This window comes from Pseudorasbora parva, chromosome 24 (assembly GCF_024679245.1).
Source record: "Pseudorasbora parva isolate DD20220531a chromosome 24, ASM2467924v1, whole genome shotgun sequence".
In the NCBI taxonomy this organism is placed as follows: Eukaryota; Metazoa; Chordata; class Actinopteri; order Cypriniformes; family Gobionidae; genus Pseudorasbora; species Pseudorasbora parva.
The window spans coordinates 21,774,372-21,791,572 of record NC_090195.1 but is presented as its reverse complement, the minus strand read 5'-3'; the positions used below and the strand labels follow the sequence as shown (position 1 = coordinate 21,791,572).

Sequence of the window (17,201 nt, the reverse complement as noted above, 5' to 3'; positions counted from 1 at the left end):
GCTGTAGCGGTAACATTAGCCTATAACTCAATTAACTTTCATATATGTTGCATACTATGACTCAACAAAACCTTGTCACTTACCATTGTACGTATGCTTACTTCAAACTATTAACCCTTTTGTAAAACAGTGATCATTAGTACGAAGTTGCCGAGGGACTGTGGTTCACGGCTCTAGTCCGTAGCAAGCGAGCCTTCAGCTGATAACTCTAAAGTGAATGACATCCCTTATGAAATACTACAAGATATAAGAATCTTGTAGTATTTTGGGACAAAATATTATAGTAATCCTATAGGAATTCTAGTATTTTGGGACATACTATAGAAGTACTATAGAGGTATTACTGAACATCACAGAAGTAGTATACACTACTATAGAAATCTTTACTATAGTTCTTTTTTCTTATTGCTTGTAGCCATTTTGCCCTCCTTTCCGGTTCTGTGTGATTATTAGGAAGGATGTAGAACTTCAATTCATAATTTGTTGTTTATTGGCGGTACAGAAAACAACGCAGCAAATCTTCGGCATGATTGTCCTGTGTATTTCAGTAAGCGTCAAGGCAATGTTTTCCCCCACGAGCTAAATTCACATCACATGACGGGGCGTTCTTGGAGGCGTTCCCAGATGTATGTATGGGGGGGTGGGGGGGTTGCTTTGTAGATTGCTAAAATGGATACCACCGTGGAATATCGTTCGAATCAGCTATCGCGTCTGTTTTAAGCCTTTTAAACTTTTCCTTTTCGTTAAAACCCGAGTATAGAACAACACTCGGCTACCAGATGTGGATTAATGTTACACCGGCTTCTTTGATGAGGAGGATGGGGAGTGTGATCATGCGCTAACACCACACAGCAGCTCTGGATCTGGCCTTTCTGTGCTTATTTCCTCAGACTTGATCTGGTAGTCATGTACAAATTGTAAATAAATAACTAGCGTAGCTATGCTCAAGTCTGAAAATGTTCTAACACGTCTGAAATGACTGAATTTGAATAAAGTTTGTGAGACAGTTTTCAAAAGACTTATCAATATTATTTTACATTCAAAATATTGCAAATCACGTTCTAATTGCAATACAAATGCCTTACAACGGGGGCAAATGCGATCAGAGCTTGATATTTTCTGTTCGACCGTCAATCCGAAATGTTTCAGTCGGTCTGAAATGCTATTAGGTTTTCCAAATTTTGTAAAAATGTTGATTGAGTGGCGGTGGACACCAGCTATTATCATATTTCTTTTACAACAACGGCAAAAGTCGTCAGAAGCCATTGCAACATCTTCCTCGAAATTACAAAGAGAGAATTGCTGTCTCAGATGTTTCTCCGTCGCTCTGCATGCGTCATCGTCCGTTGGTGACGCCCCATTGGAAATTATTTGTCTATGAAGCTTTGCCAGACCATAACTAAGTTACTACTGAGAATGGCCTGGTTTTAACCATGCTAGTAGAACAGTCTAATAGTCATTTTTTTCACTTTCTATAAAGTAATAACAAATGTTATTTAATGTTAACAAAATGTTAACACGTTTTTCAATTTAGAATAGAATGTGCAGTGCTCCCAATGCATTTCCGTTTATTGAAATGAGTTATTGTAAGGATTTGAGCTTTACTCACTTTTTTAAACACACTGCTATTATTTTGAATTCGCTCGGTCCATGGCTCTTTTGCGAGATGGCAGGTGAGAAAGATTCACTTTCACAAAGACCGCACACAGTGCGCATGCACGTCTTTATCCTCATGAAAACAATGCATTATAGCTTTAAATAAATTAAAGATAGTTCAATAAGATCATATTATTTATTTTTTGTGATTTAAAATATTTTTGTGTGATTATTTTGCTGTGAAATTACAAATTATGCTAGCCTAGAAATCTAGACGCACCCTAGCGGCAGCAAAACTAATCTGCCAAGAGTATCGTCTAGCAACTCTAAATAAACTTCTGAGTTGTAAAAACCAAGCTCAGGCCATTCACATCGTGTATAGAGTCGGTGGGCGGGGCTTAACATAATGACGGCCGAGTTGCGCTTGCGTGCTTCTAGTAAACACAGAAGCTGACGAACGGCGGTCTTTCGAATCAGCTTTGACCGCGACTCTGGAAGACTTGGAGTTGAGCTTTACTCTGAGAAAAGAATAAAGAACGGCACTGAAGTCATTCTTAAAAAGGGAAGATGTGTTCGGAGTTTTGCCGACCGTATACGGCGAAAGTTTAATCTTTCAACTGGCCGCATCACCTTCGTTGCTCTGGTTGGTTGTAGCGCTATCCAATTGCGTGCACGCCGTGCAGACGGAGTCTGAAAGACTCAAGACCAAAGTCAATGGTGAGTTTCCAGACCAAACATCTTGATGTGGGTCTGGCTTGTCAGGCTAAAATTATGCAGGACCGCAAAAAAAAGGGACATTTTGTTGATTTTGCGTTGTATTCAGCGATCGCAGAATTGCGAAAAACTGGAGGGACTACACAAAAACTTCAATATCTTATAAACAGTAGTCAATCAGCTGTTTTTAACGTTTTAAAAAAAGTTTCTAATGCTCATCAAGGCAGCATTTATTTAATCAAAAATACAGTAATATTGTGAAAGATTATGATTTAAACTGGTTGTTTTTTAATATAGCCTACTTTAAATAAAAATTAATAATAAGTCTGCAAATGTGTTAAAATACATTTTAAAACAAATGATGTGCACAATATATACACCGTATAAAAGTGCAATATACTCCTGTTGCCCAATCATCACTTTCATTCGCAAATTTTGGGTTTCCATCTCCCAAATCATTATAATTTAGTTGTCACTGCATAAGAAGTTGAATTTTTTTTTCCCCCACACACTCTGTTTCAGACACGGCTCAAGCGTTTGGTATGGTGATGTTTCACTGCAGACACATGTTCCACAAGGAGTGTCTGCCGTCCCCAGCAACCGTGAGTCTTCTGTAATCTTTACATGTTGTTTTTTAAAGATTTTTAAGACAAGTGGCTCTATCACAACATTACCATATATGTTAGACCCTCCTGACAAGTGATAATGGCACTTAAAGGTGCAGTGTGTGAATTTGTGGCATCTAGTGGTGAGGTTGTGAATTGCAAAAACACCGCTCACCCCTCCCTTTCGAAGCACATAGAGAAGTTACGGGGGCCGACACAGGACAAATATGTTGTCCGAGAGACCATAAAGTGACTAGCGTTCTGTAGAGTACCGTATTTTCCGGACTAGAAGTCGCACTTTTTTTCATAGTTTGGCTGGTCCTGCGACTTATATATCAAATTTAATTCATACTGACCGACAAGAATAAACATATAGCCGTGAGAATGCGCTCTATGCTGCTCCTGTAGCCTAATATTTACTTATTGACAACAACTTAGAAAGACTGAACACAAACAAAATCCCCCCATAAAGAAAATCTTATTCTGCTAAATACAAACAGCATGTAGTAAAATATGCAGCAGAGAACGATTCACACAGCGTTCGTCTCGCGCGGCTAAGCCTCTCCCGGCAGAGTTCAAGCATCTGTGGACTCGTTCCTTCAGCTCTGGCCATCTTGCAAGTAGATTTCTTTTTCTTCTTCATCACAATTAAAGTAACCTCTGCTTTTCGCCAGTCCCTTACAAGTTTCTCACTCACTTCAAACTTTCTTTCTTCTGCTCGGGTTATGCAGTGAAGCGGGCACGAGCGAGTGCACGCGAGCGGGATCTCGCATGCACGCGCGGCTCCAGCTCTGCCCTAATGCGACTTCTTTATGTTTTTTTCCGCGTCATGACGCATTTTTTGACTGATGCGACTTATATACCGGAAAATACGGTAATCTGTCCATTTAGGGCTACTGTAGAAACATGGCGGCGCAAAATGGCTGTCACTGTACGGGGACCCGCAATGTATGGATAGAAATGGCTCATTCTAAGGTTATAAAAACATAACAGCTCATTATGTAAGGTCTTTGTACACCACTGATAACATACTGGTAGTTATGTATATTATATTGCATTTATGTCAATAGACACACTTCACCTTGAAGTCTTAAAAGTAGAGAAAACGTTTTGTGTCCTCTCTGACAGGTTCTAGGAATACAGTATTGTAACATCTGCAGTGCAAAGCGGAGAGGCCCGGGCAGTGGCATTCTGGAGATGAAGAAATAATCATTCCTACTGCTAGAATTACAGTGAAACATTTGCCACACTCATTAGAAACTGTTACAAATGCAATTATTAATTTCTTTTAGTAACAGTATTCATCAAGCTTGTGATCTTCCATGTTAGATTGTGTTTGACAAAAACAGCACCAATAAAGCACTTCCATAAGTTACCTCCGATGGCTGTTGCATCAGTACTTTTCATCAAATCTCAAGTAAAACTCATTACAAAGTTACTTTTTTTATTAAGATAAATTCTAAATGTTTATTAGCGCTAGTAATTTTTACTGATTTATACTTTAAATTCAGTGAAATGTTCTTTCATAATAGCAGGGGGTTTGTGTCCAGTCAGAAGAACAGCACGGTCAGTCTGAGGGCTTTTAATGCATACAGAATGACCGGGATTCTGATACTTACTAAACGCATACATTACAGTTTAACATTGCAAAACAGTTCCACACATAAGCTGGAACGCATTTCATAGCAATGACTGCAGCACCCTCTACAGGCCACAGCAAGAAAAAAAAAACATCACAAATACACATCAAACCAGAAACATGAGATTAGAAAGGTTAAGCTTTAATAATGGTTTGTCAATCATCATGGAATCAAATAAAATGAGTAGAGAAACAGGGATGAAAGGGTTAAAGAGACATCGTTAGAGAGCATCCATTAATTGCAATATGTCGACAAACTAGCGCAGAACTACATTCTCAAGAGGGTTACGGTGGCATTTTTTTTACTCCTCAGAGTGGTAAGAATCAAAGCAAGCAGGCATTTACCTGCAACATGACCAGGATGTGCCTTCCAGAACCATACTTTTTTTTCTTTTTACGCATTCTCTAAATATGTATATGTATATTTCTCCCCCATCACTTTTGTATTTTTCCACAGTAAGGCCACTTAAAAAAAATATTTTGAAGACTCGATGCCTCTGTCAACAGATCTTGCAAAAAAAGGAGAGGGAAAAATATAATTTTCAAGTTTAAGGTTGAAACGCTGTATTGCTCCTCTTTGGCCTGACTGATGTTAATTCCTGCAGCCAATCAGAGCCCAGGTCCTGGTCGACACGGTAACCACAGATATGTAACTGAGGTAGTCTCCCCTCTCTAGTGCTCAAACCAAAAACTCCCAGCTGTCATCACAATACAAGAAAAAGAAAAAGAAAATCCAATGGTTCGGAAGCTATACTGATGTAGCGAAGAAAAAAAAAAAACCCTCAGCAGTTTTTTTTTTTGTTGTTGTTGTTGTTTTTTATATATATATATATTCTCACGCAATGTCTTGAACTTCATCCTCGAAGTGGCTTTTCATTTTCTCAGGGTTGGCCGATGTCCAGTGGCTCTGCCAGCCAACGAACCCCATGAGGAAATCCACTGAAATAAACATTTGTTGCCTTGTTCGTTTGATGCAGTATCATTCGTCTTGGTGAACTTGGTGTCATATAAAGCAGATTTTGAAATTTCAGTCAGTTCCTGTTGCTGCAGCCAGTCTGAATACAGTTGATAAGCCGTGTGTGTAAGTGTATTTCAATGGTTAAATGTGTCAAAATTCATTCATTTCTGGATGTTGCTTGACATGGATGTGATTGTGTGAGTGTGTGTGTGTGTGTGTGTGTGTGTGTATGGGCACAGGCATCTCCAGCTCAGTCAGGACTGCATCAGACAGCTGCAGGTCATGTTCCCCCTGCGAGTCTTACTATACCACTGGCGGTAGGCCTGGGGGGGAGGGGGAGATGGCTTTTATTTGTCCCCCAGGATGGCGTACTGATTATCTAACTGTAACTGCTGCATGGACCCCGGGCCTTCCCCTTCTCTGACCCGGCTCTTGTGCTTGACCACCTCAAAAGTCTTCTCCATCTCTCTGTCCCTACAACAAGAAAGCAGTTTCTCTCAGCACCATTATGCATTATCAGTTAGGTCCAGTTAAGGCCCTCAACTGTCCCAACACAATAATCCATGACCCCATACAGGATAAAATATTACAAATCGTATTTCTGCTGTAATTATAAAAAAGCAAAGCATTTTTAGATTAACTGGACAACCATAATTAATTGTAGGAGTTAAAAAAAAAGGAATAGATGTTTATAATTTTTCCAATAAATATTTTAGCATTTCCAGTTCTGACTAAACTATTTTAATACACAAATGTATAATATACAAATGTAGTCATCCATATATACATGTGTATGTGTGTATATTATATATTATATATATATATATATATATATATATATATATATATATATATATATATATATATATATATATATATATATGTGTGTATATTATATATATATATATATGTGTGTGTATATTTTATATATATGTGTGTATATTTTATATATATATATATATATATATATTTTATATATATATATATATATACATATACACATATACACACACACACATATGGATGACTACAGGAAATGGGAAAAAAAATTGTTTTCTACTAAAACGATCTTGATTGACTCAAACTAAAATAAAATAAAAATAAAATAATTGGGAATCATTTCATTTATCTATTACAATTATGTCACTTGGCTGTTTCATTCTAAAGGTCCAGAAATGCAGGCTTTTCAGGTGTGTGATGTTCTTTTTTTCTAATATGTCGTCATTACGTTGCTTTGATTAACATTGTTTCGAGTATCGCTATATCTAGCCTTTCAAATGAACACTTACATGCTGTAATCTCAGAAAACTTAATCCAGATACAGTATTTTAATCAAATCTGCAAATTTGCTTGAAGAAACAAATTATTCAGAGATCAGTTATCACCATTATTAGACCTGGCATCTGTCAAACCATCTCAGATGTACATATTACACAGTGTCATTATTTAATTAACAATAATGAAGCCAAAATAGAAAATGTGTGACAAACTAAGTACAACCTATGATTAATTTGCTTGTAGAACCACTGTTAGCAGCAACCCGTTGAAAGAATCGTTTATGACCGTATCAGTCTCTCGCTTCGTTCTGGAGGACTGACCCTTCGCTAAGCCACGCCCGAAAACCACAAAAGGACTATCAATTTAGTTTAAATTTAACTCTCAATTTAGTTTACAGAGCAAACAATAGAAGAAGATTAGTGTGTGTCGCACGCGCAACAGGGGACATGGCATCATGGTTTAAAAACGGTTTACTGCTGAACCACGGGAATTTCTTGCTTTTCAACCGCGGTACGAAAAAATCCATACCATCCCAGCCCTAAGTAACAGTTGCTGAGGTCTTTCCTCCTTGGCAGTGTGTTAACATACCTGATTGCTCGAGACTAGCAAACTGCCAAAACTAGAAAAATAGTGTTGGTCAAATTTGCTGATGATCAGTTAATCGAAGGCATTTGATTTGCAGCGCCTAATAATACTTACCTTCTTAATTCCTGCGGCAGTACTAGAGCCCAAAGTATACTTCGGGCATCTGCGTTCTGCAAACTGAATGTGTGTCAACAGGAGGGCCTGCGGACGTCTGCACACACTATCTGCATGCAGCCCAATTTTTCCTGCATGCAGCCCAATCCACAGACGCTGCGCATACAACAGCGTATGCGCGAGTGACTTGAGCGCCTGAAAAAAAGTCCAGATGTGACATGCACCGAATAAGTCTTGTTCAACTGCCCACATGGTCAACTGTGTGCAAGACGGAGCGGAATGCGGAAAAATGGCGTATACTCGGGCCTTAAGGGTGCACTTAGTTTGTCACAGATGGCCTAGATAGTCACTCCATTTTGGCCTAGTTTTTGTTAAATAATCCATGGTGTATGTATTGTTCTTCCCCTAAAGTTGAATTTACCTAATTTTAAGACCTGCCAAAGACCAGATGATTCATTATTATGTCCTGATCTGTAAAACCATAGAATTCAAAAGGGTGTGCTTTCTTTTTCACATTTAACTGTGTGAGAACACTCAGAAACTTACTTTAGTTTGCTGCCACAGACAACTTCTATTTTTCTTTTTTTTAATCTAAAATAATAATCTAATACAATAATCTAAAATTAAAGCCTATTTTTAAGTTTAGTAACAACACTGTTTTGGCATTATTCTATGTAGAGAGAAAATGTACACACTGTACAGTTAAAACACATCAGAAAAAGTAGAGTGGCAGTATGCCATTCCTAACGTACTCTGGAAAAACAAACAATGAAGAAAGTTAAAGGGTACGGATTAAGCAATGATCAGCGCAGAGGGGCTCAGTGTCTGCTTACTTGCGAGTCTCCACGTGTCTGGCAGTGGAGAGGAGAGAGGGGAACTGGGCGTCGTTGTAGATCTCTGGAGGCCCTTGAGTTGGGCCTCTTTTAGTAGAGGTTAACCTGGCCCCCGGGGGACGATACACGCCAGGTGCCTTGGGCTCAGGAACCTCAACTTCCTCTACTAAACAGAAAATAAGACAGATGATTAAGAACTAATCTCAACTAATACTTCCATTAGTTGGCAATTTATGCTAATGCTGCAGACTCACCCGGAGCAGCTGAAGGGGGGGCGCCTGATTTATTCCAGGGTCCAGAGACTTTATCACCACTGACCAGGATGATCTCACCATCCTCGCCCACTTCCTCCTTCTCATACTCTTCCTCCTCCTTCTCATCACTGTCAAACAGACAATCATAAAAATGTGTACTTCAACAGAGATGTGTCATAAATGTGTCAATGTTTGAATTAATGTTGTAGTGCCTTGAGACATTTGTGTTAGCTGAAAACCAAGGTCAAAGTGTATGTGCTTTCTGAAACTTCTAGAGGAAAAAAACCATCAGGGCGAACCATAATGTATATGATTAGAAACATGAAATTCATTAGATAATGTCTACAGTTTGCTCTTCACACCTCATCTGCAGGGCCTGGAGTCTGAGTCCAGTGTAGTCCACCTCCTTCTGCTCAAATTCCTTCCATTCCTCATCCTCCTGGAGAGAAAGAGGTGACACTTGTGAAACTACTTCAGTGAAGTCTAAATAACCGAGTTTGAGCTGAGAGCATCTCACTTTTGACTGAGGGGCTGTTAGTGTTTACACAACAGTTTTTACAACTAAAACTGTTTTGCCTGTTCTTTTACACAATGACATTTTGTATTTTCTGAAAACTGGTTTCAAAGTGCACGTTTTTGAAAACGATACCATCAACTCTGTGTAAACTACAAAAACGTGAATTTGTGAAAATGGTTGACGTCGTACGGAAGTTTATTTCATGTTCGGTATATAGGCGCATAGTGTTTCTTTACAAAGTAACATTACCAACTACTGGCCTGGCATGCAGAATAGTGTTTTGTCTCAACTTTTTTTTTTACTAGGAACACTGTAGCCCCTTACTGAAATTTTGTAATGCTGTTATTCACATTTAGAGCTTTGAAATGCTAGAAAATTAGTATGAAGCACTTGAAAGTCCTTGAAAAGTTTGTACAAACCCTGAAAGGAATAATGTAAAAATTGACTAATTCTGTCACAATACCATGGTTACAGTAAGCATTACTACATTAAAGCTACACTGTGAAACTTTTTTTAGTTTATTTTTAGCTAAAAACACTTAGTTCTTTCAAAAATATATGTGCTCATTTACATCTTTCAAGTAATAAAGTATTCTCGTAAGTTTATAATATGCCATTGAAAATTCATACGGGTGAGGGGTTCGAATGCTGGTCACCATGTCGCCCCTCCATCTTGAAAGTACATTAGCCAAAGAGGGACATACCCATAAATTCAAGCTTCAACTTTCGCATTTAACACTCGATGGCACTGTGTCGAATGTGAAGAGAGGGATTGCCATGTTAATATTGGACTAAATCGGCCACTGTAGGAGTTAAAACGAAATCAATATTGAGAGGGATAGACACTATTATTCACTGGATGGTCATATACCTTTTCACCGCTAGATGGGGAAAATATCACACAGTATAGCTTTAAATACATGGTGAATGTATGCGATTTATGGACTGGAAAGCCTTGTTTATTCATGGCTACGGCTGCACAATTATGACAAATCATAATTGTCGATTATTTTCTTAAAATTATAAATTTCAAAATTTTAAAAATTGCATTTATAAAATACGATTATCAAAATTTACATTGAATGATGTTTTGAATAGCTTTATACTAGGGGTGTAACGATACACTTGTCACAATTCGATATAAATCACGATACTTAACTTATCGATATGAAGATAAAATAAGAGGGTGTTTTTACTTTCTTTTTTGTATTATTAAAATAATAATAATTATTATTATTGTATTATCAGGACCCACAAATATTCCCCCATTGCATTTCACAGGAAAATAAGTATTTGAACACCCTGCTATTTTGCAAGTTCACCCACTTGGAAATCGTTTAGGGGTCTGAAATTGTCATCGTAGGTGCATGTCCACTGTGAGAGACATAATCTAAAAAAAAAAAAATATCCAGAAATCACAATATATGATTTTTTTTAAAGGGGTACTTCAGCGCTGGGAGGATGAATCTGTATTTAAACTGGGTCATCAATGCAGTAGAAATGTGAAATTATTTTTGAATTTGGTGTCTTCTAGACTGAGAAAAGACAGAAAATGTATTTTTGTCCCATGGGGATGAAAGACTACAATTCCCAGAATGCTTCGCTGCCCTGTATGGCCATTCCCAACGCCAACAACTTCATTACTGTGACTGAGTTAGAGAGACTACAATTAAAAACCGAACGTGTCTGTTCAATATAATGAGTGAGTCACCGCGCGAGTCTCACAGCCCTGAGCACTAACTGCACGAGTGATGAGAGCTGAGGTAATCGCGACTACATTCGCGGCATACATTCACAACGCGAGTTCAGTCTGGCGCGTTTCAGTTCATGCCTTTGCAAGCTTAACTTTCATAGAAATGAATTTGAGAAGTTAAAGGGGGGGTGAAACACTCAGTTTCAGTCAGTGTCATGTCAATCTTGAGTACCTATAGAGTAGCATTGCATCCTGCATATCTCCGAAAAGTCTTTATTTTTTTTATAATTATATAAGAAAGATGCGCTGTTCCGAGTCTTTCCGAAAAAAGCCGAGCGGGTGGGGGCGTGTCGTGTGAGCGGAGCTAAATAATGACGTGTGCGCGCTACTGCTATTGTGTTGAGTGCGTCGAGTGCGTCGTAAAGCTGTCATCCCTAACAGCGGGGAAAAAACTTTATTCAAAATAAAAATATGGCTTTTAATCAGATACAGCCATACATCTATGATCCGGAATCAGACCCAGAGGCTGCAGTTGAACAGGAGCAGCAGCAAAAACGACTAGAGCAGGACGTCTCTATGTGGTACGATATACACTAACTATATAATATGCTTAGCGGCTTGTGTTATTTACATATTTATACTTGAATTATATCGTCGTATTTTTGTCTTTGAAGGTGTACATGTGGGAAGTGCAGTTGTGCACGTGTGTGTGTGTGTTTACGCGTGGTTTGTGTAGACAGGTTAAGTTAGTGTTTACATAGAAAGACACGGAATAGTAGCGCATTTGAATGAAGAAGCGTGATTATTTAGTTCAACATATTTCCCCCCTCTTTGTGTATTGTTGAGTGCTTTTACAATACACAAACATAAAGTTACACATATAGTGGCCAGCTAAACAAATGTACACGCACTACACATCGCATGCTCCATTGATCAATTTCTATATATAGTAATATATATAGTAACTATACGTGATCATGTTTGGGCTACTTGATGAGCATAGACACAGACATTTGAAGCAGTCTAACTCACCGCCCGCGGTTCTAACGTTGGGACTGCTCCATCCTTCAGCATTAGGCGATCGGGAAAATCCGGCGTCATGCTGGGCCATGTTTATGAAACAGTCGGCACCGAAATGCAGCGAACAGATATAAACATTCGCGCAACTCAGTTGCTGATCCGGAAAAGCAAATTACATCCACTGTTGCCTTACCGCGGGGTTTTGGGGGAATCTGTGCAGGACTGTCTTGGTCTGGCAACCAAAAACGCACTTTTTGATGTCATTGTTAATTGTGCACATTACCTGTGCAGCGCAGCCTACGAGCGCTTTGATGGGCATAGCCTGTTGCTTTCGCTCTCTCCCTCTCTCTCTCTCACACGCTTCCGGTAGAATTGTCCGTAAGGCCCATACAAGGAAATTCCGCCCCCACTAACGTCAATGGGGACGCATGATCGCAAAAAACTTGCCGAAACTTATGACTAACCGGAAGTAGTATTTTTGACAAAGAAATACTCCCATCAAACGTCCACCTTAACTTTTGAAACTTTGTCCATGTTTAGTATGGGATTCCATGTCTTTAACAGTGTAAAAAGATCAGTATGCATGAAACAGCATTTCACCCCCCCTTTAAAAGACTTACATTGCTCACCATAGCTCCGTTTAAATGATCCTGTCTGCAAGCTGAGCTCTCCCTGCAAGCTGAGTGTAATCTCCCATCCCCCAATGCCTGATTCAAAACATGCGGAAATGGCTCCCTCTGCTGGCTGTAGTCTTTAGCCTCTGGGCAAACATTCCTCCTATGATGCAAAAATCGTCATTTTGCATCATAGGAGGAATTTTTCCAGAAATAAAATGCATAAATCTCTCGTCTCAGGGAGATATGAGAGGGGAAAGCACAATAATTTGAATATTCTCCAGGGTTTCTACTGATACAAAGCCATATGCTAATCGCTGAAGTAACCCTTTAACTATTTTGTATGATACAGCTGCAAATAAGTATTTGAACACCTGTCTATCAGCTAGAATTCTGACCCTCAAAGACCTGTTAGTCTACCTCCACTCCATTTATTATCCTAAATTAGATGCAACTGTTTGAGGTCATTAGCTGCATAAAGCCAGCTGTCCACCCCATACAATCAGTAAGAATCCAACTACTAACATAGCCAAGACCAAAGAGCCGTCCAAAGACACTAGAGACAAAATTGTACATCTCCACAAGGGTGTAAAGGGCTACGGGGAACCTGCCAAGCAGCTGGGTGAAAAAAAGGTCCACTGTTGGTGCAATCATTAGAAAATGTAAGAAGCTAAACATGACTGTCAATCTCCCTCGGACTGGGGCTCCATGCAAGATCTCACCTTGTGGGGTCTCAATGATCCTAAGAAAGGTGAGAAATCAGCCCAGAACTACACTGGAGGAGCTGGTCGATGACCTGAAAAGAGCTGGGACAACCGTTCCCAAGGTTACTGTTGGTAATACACTAAGACGTCATGGTTTGAAATCATACATGGCACGGAAGGTTCCCCTGCTTAAACCAGCACATGTCTAGGCCCATCTTAAGTTTGCCAATGACCATTTGGATGATCCAGAGGAGTCATGGGACAAAGTCATGTGGTCAGATTGGACCAAAAAAGAACTTTGTGGTCATAATTCCACTAAAAGTGTTTGGAGGAAGAATAATAATGAGTACCATCCCAAAAACACTATTCCTACTTTGAAGCATGAAGGTGGTAGCATCATGCTTTGGGGGTGTTTTTCTGCACATGGGACAGGGCGACTGCACTGTATTAAGAAGAGGATGACCGGGGCCATGTATTGCAAGATTTTGGGGAACAATCTCCTTCCCTCAGTTAGAGCATTGAAGATGGGTCGAGGCTGTGTCAGGATAACCAAGGAGTGGCTCTGTAAGAAGCATATCAAGGTTCTGGCATGGCCTAGCCAGTCTCAAGACCTAAACCCTATAGAGAATCTTTGGAGGGAGCTCAAACTCCGTGTTTCTCAGCGACAGGCCAGACACCAGACTGATCTAGAGAAAATCTGTGTAGAGGAGTGGGCCAAAATCCCTCCTGCAGTGTGCGCAAACCTGGTAAAAAAAACTACAGGAAACGTTTGACCTCTGTAATTACAAACAAAGGCTACTGTACCAAATATTAACATTGCTTTTCTCAGGTGTTCAAATACTTATTTGCAGCTGTATCATACAAATAAATTGTTTAAAAAAAATCATACATTGTGATTTCTGGATTTTCTTTTATTTTTTAGATTATGTCTCTCACCGTGGACATGCACCTACGATGACAATTTCAGACCCCGCCATGATTTCTAAGTGGGAGAACTTGCAAAATAGCAGGATGTTCAAATACTTATTTTCCTCACTGTATATAGTGGTTTAAAGTAGTAGCCTAATGTCACTGAAACTCAGAAAACTTACTATAATTGAGCTCACTGAAGCGGTTTTCATCCAAACAGGCAGCGCGCTCTCTGTCAGCCTACCTGCAACCTGTGTGTGTGTGTGTGTGTGTGTGTGTGTGTGTGTGTGACGAGTCAGAGCGATGGCATGTCCAATGACTTCAAAGGTAGCTTTCGCAAATTGGAAGTATGCACTACTTTTTCTTTGAGGTGAAAGGTAAGAATGTTTATGTAACGTGCAACTTATGCCAAGGAATAGTCTCTCCACGTCGGTGACAATAATTCTAATGTAATGAAGCACTTCACATCGTAACATGCCACCACAAAATTTGTGGCTAAGAACCAAGCCTGCAGTCTCCCTCTAATTTACTGAAGCTTTCGCGCCTCGATCGCCCCCCGGTGACCGGTCCCAGTATAGCCGCCCCTCTGTGTTTTCTAATGGACGCGAGACAAACTAAACAATAAAATTACACTTCAAATATTTTTTCCCCAAAGTTAGTTTATGTCATTGTAGGCAGTTATCATCACGATGATTTCATTTCAAGTGTTCGTTTTTAAAATAAGTTTAGTTTTAGTTAGTTATCTGACGCTTTAAAAACGGGGGGTGTGACGTCATGATTGACAGCTGAGACTGACGTCTTCTCTGAGTGAAGTTGTCACTGAGGCACTAACTGACTTTTTTCGGAATTTTGGGAGCAGATTAGAGCTTTAGCTTTAATTTCTACATTTCCATAACTGTTTATTTCACACCAACATAATTAATTTTTCTGCATCTGCGAGAGTGTGGGTGGGCTTTTGATATCGCGACTGTACTTCCTGCTCTACTTCCTGCGCTCTACTGCACAACTCCGGTCCCGAAATCGCTACTGCGCAGACTCGGTCCCAAGATGTCAGCGCCGTGCACACCCGCCTGAAAGCTTCAAATATGGCAAGCGGAAACGGATGATGTCGAGTCGTCCATATTTTTTTACGGTCTATGCTAAGAACGCAAAGGATAACTTAACTCCGCTACCAAAGGAGGAGACAGATCCACGACATTAAAGAAATATTTGTTGGCCAGTTGGGGTCTGCACAATAAATAGAACAGTTCTAAACAATCTATTTTGTTTTATTGTTCCACTATAGTACTGATATTTACAATAATGTATTGAATTTGATAGGTGTCTCACATTGTCCCACAGCAACATTAAAATAGTGTAGATTAGTGTACAATGTTTTATAATAATAATTTATTCCATTTAGCATCCATTTCATTCATTTAACACTGGGGGCATTATTTGCCGTATATGAACATTTAAAAAAAAGTGTAACAATAGTTACTTTTCCTGCTAATTAGTTACTTTTATAATAATGTAACTCAGTTACTAATGGAGTTACTATTTGTGAGAAGTAACTCGTAACTATAACTAATTTATTTTTTTAAGTAACATGACAAACACTGCTTTACCTTCCAATAAAGGCGTGAACACTTGACATTTTCATGTTGACTTTAAATAGACTAAATGATTGGATACGTCCTGCATAGTCATAGGTTTCACATACAGGTCCAGTTCAAGACATTTTGATTAAACACTACAAGGTCAAATAAATCTGAAAATTAAACATGCATAAATTGATTGACCACATAAAATCTATCACATGCATTTAGAAAATAAATAGGGTGAATTTCCATTTTATGCCGACTTCAAAGACAATTGTGGTAGTGTCAATGTCTTAAAATGTGCAAAAGTACTTTTTCTTCCCAAAAGAGAACATTTTAAGGCACAGTACAAGTAGATAAGTATACAAGTATAACTTGTAATATTTCTCGATGTGAGTCACATTATGAAAAGTGCAGGATTTAATTAAAGCAATCTGATGTCCTTGTAAAAGTACATCCATACAACAGCATTGTTCATTAGCACGTATCTATTCTGTACGGACAAGAAATAAAAAAAACGAGCATATGGTGGCGTAGAAGGAAAGTTACATGATCAGTTATAAAAACCCTGCAGACTGACAGAGGATTGATTCCCCATGGAATGAAAGTCAGTATGATGCCATATCACCCACATACGTCACTTCAGACACGACCAAAGGAGACTTCTATTTAAAGGCAATATTTAAGGCATAGTTCGCCCCCCAAAAATTACAATTGTCATAATTTACAATACACACCCTCCTGTTCCTCCATTCCCGTTTAAATGTAAGGCATGGTGACAGTACTAGTCACTATTCCCTCTAAATGTAAGATTTGATGAATAATGACTGTTCTAATCAAAATCTAATTCTTTTTTTTTTTTTACTAAGTTACATGAGGGCGAGTAAACGATGACAGAAATTGATTTTAAAGTTGTCTAACAGCTGTCAGAACCACAAACAGGTGATAGCCACAAACACACACACCACATTAGCTTTCTCGTTATGTAGACGAGTGAAAATTTTACCGTTTGCTAGTATTATTTGGCCGTCACAAAACCGAGTGAACTGCGTGCTCAGGCCACATTGCTCAACGTTTCACGCGCGTTTAGCATGTTCCCTTGGCTTCTGTACTAGGCAGGCAGCGTACTGGGTTTTGTGACGCAGCCGGTGCGCTTTTTGACTGCATTACCTTCTCCATCTGGGCGTCCTGATTCTCATTCTTCGTCGACTTCTCCTTCTCCTTTTTCGTCTTTTTCAACACCATAACAGCCGCCGGCTCCTTTCCCTTGCCTTTCTCCTTCTTTTTCTTCTTGTCGCGCTTGGCGAAGAAGTCATCCAGACTCTTCTCCACGCCGGCCGGAGCCACATCCGCCATCTTATCCCCAAATTTCCTTCACTAAACACTAAAAATGCTCAGAAATAATCAGATCAGCGTCTAAAACGACAACAAACGAGCCTTTGCGTGCGTGTCTGCCCGATAATCCGTATGTTTCATGTATATCCGTAGGTTAACGGTGTGCTGAGAGCAACATAACACTCACCAGCAGAAAGTGTGACACACACTCGCCCAGTGCACCGGATAGTGTTGCTTCCGATCTGACCCGGATG

At 39.4% G+C, this 17,201-nt stretch overlaps 2 protein-coding genes across 2 annotated transcripts in view; one reads left to right on the top strand and one right to left on the bottom strand.

The window, feature by feature from the left end:
• Positions 1 to 4,290, top strand: part of vps41 (VPS41 subunit of HOPS complex) — a 41,554-nt gene extending 37,264 nt beyond the window's left edge. The window contains exons 28-29 of the mRNA XM_067435387.1: positions 2,833 to 2,912; positions 4,044 to 4,290. Of these exons, the coding sequence (XP_067291488.1) occupies positions 2,833 to 2,912; positions 4,044 to 4,124 (161 nt within the window). The 3' untranslated portion in view covers positions 4,125 to 4,290. The remainder of the gene's footprint in view (positions 1 to 2,832; positions 2,913 to 4,043) is intronic.
• Positions 4,291 to 4,675: 385 nt separating this feature from the next.
• On the bottom strand, positions 4,676 to 17,201 carry cdv3 (carnitine deficiency-associated gene expressed in ventricle 3). The gene is made up of 5 exons (XM_067435388.1): positions 16,783 to 17,201; positions 8,939 to 9,015; positions 8,577 to 8,704; positions 8,323 to 8,488; positions 4,676 to 5,986 (listed from the first exon to the last, which is right to left on the bottom strand). The coding sequence occupies exons 1-5, from the start codon at positions 16,966 to 16,968 to the stop codon at positions 5,860 to 5,862; spliced, it is 684 nt and encodes a 227-aa protein (XP_067291489.1). The 5' UTR covers positions 16,969 to 17,201; the 3' UTR covers positions 4,676 to 5,859.

Excerpts from the sequence above, each read along its gene's own strand:
- cdv3 (XM_067435388.1), bottom strand. The coding sequence starts at position 16,968 with ATGGCGGATGTGGCTCCGGCCGGCGTGGAGAAGAGTCTGGATGACTTC. Across the intron at positions 8,489-8,576 it reads CCCCCCTTCAGCTGCTCCGG|TAGAGGAAGTTGAGGTTCCT; the intron begins GTGAGTCTGCAG and ends TTTTCTGTTTAG. Across the intron at positions 5,987-8,322 it reads AGACACGTGGAGACTCGCAA|GGACAGAGAGATGGAGAAGA; the intron begins GTAAGCAGACAC and ends TTCTTGTTGTAG.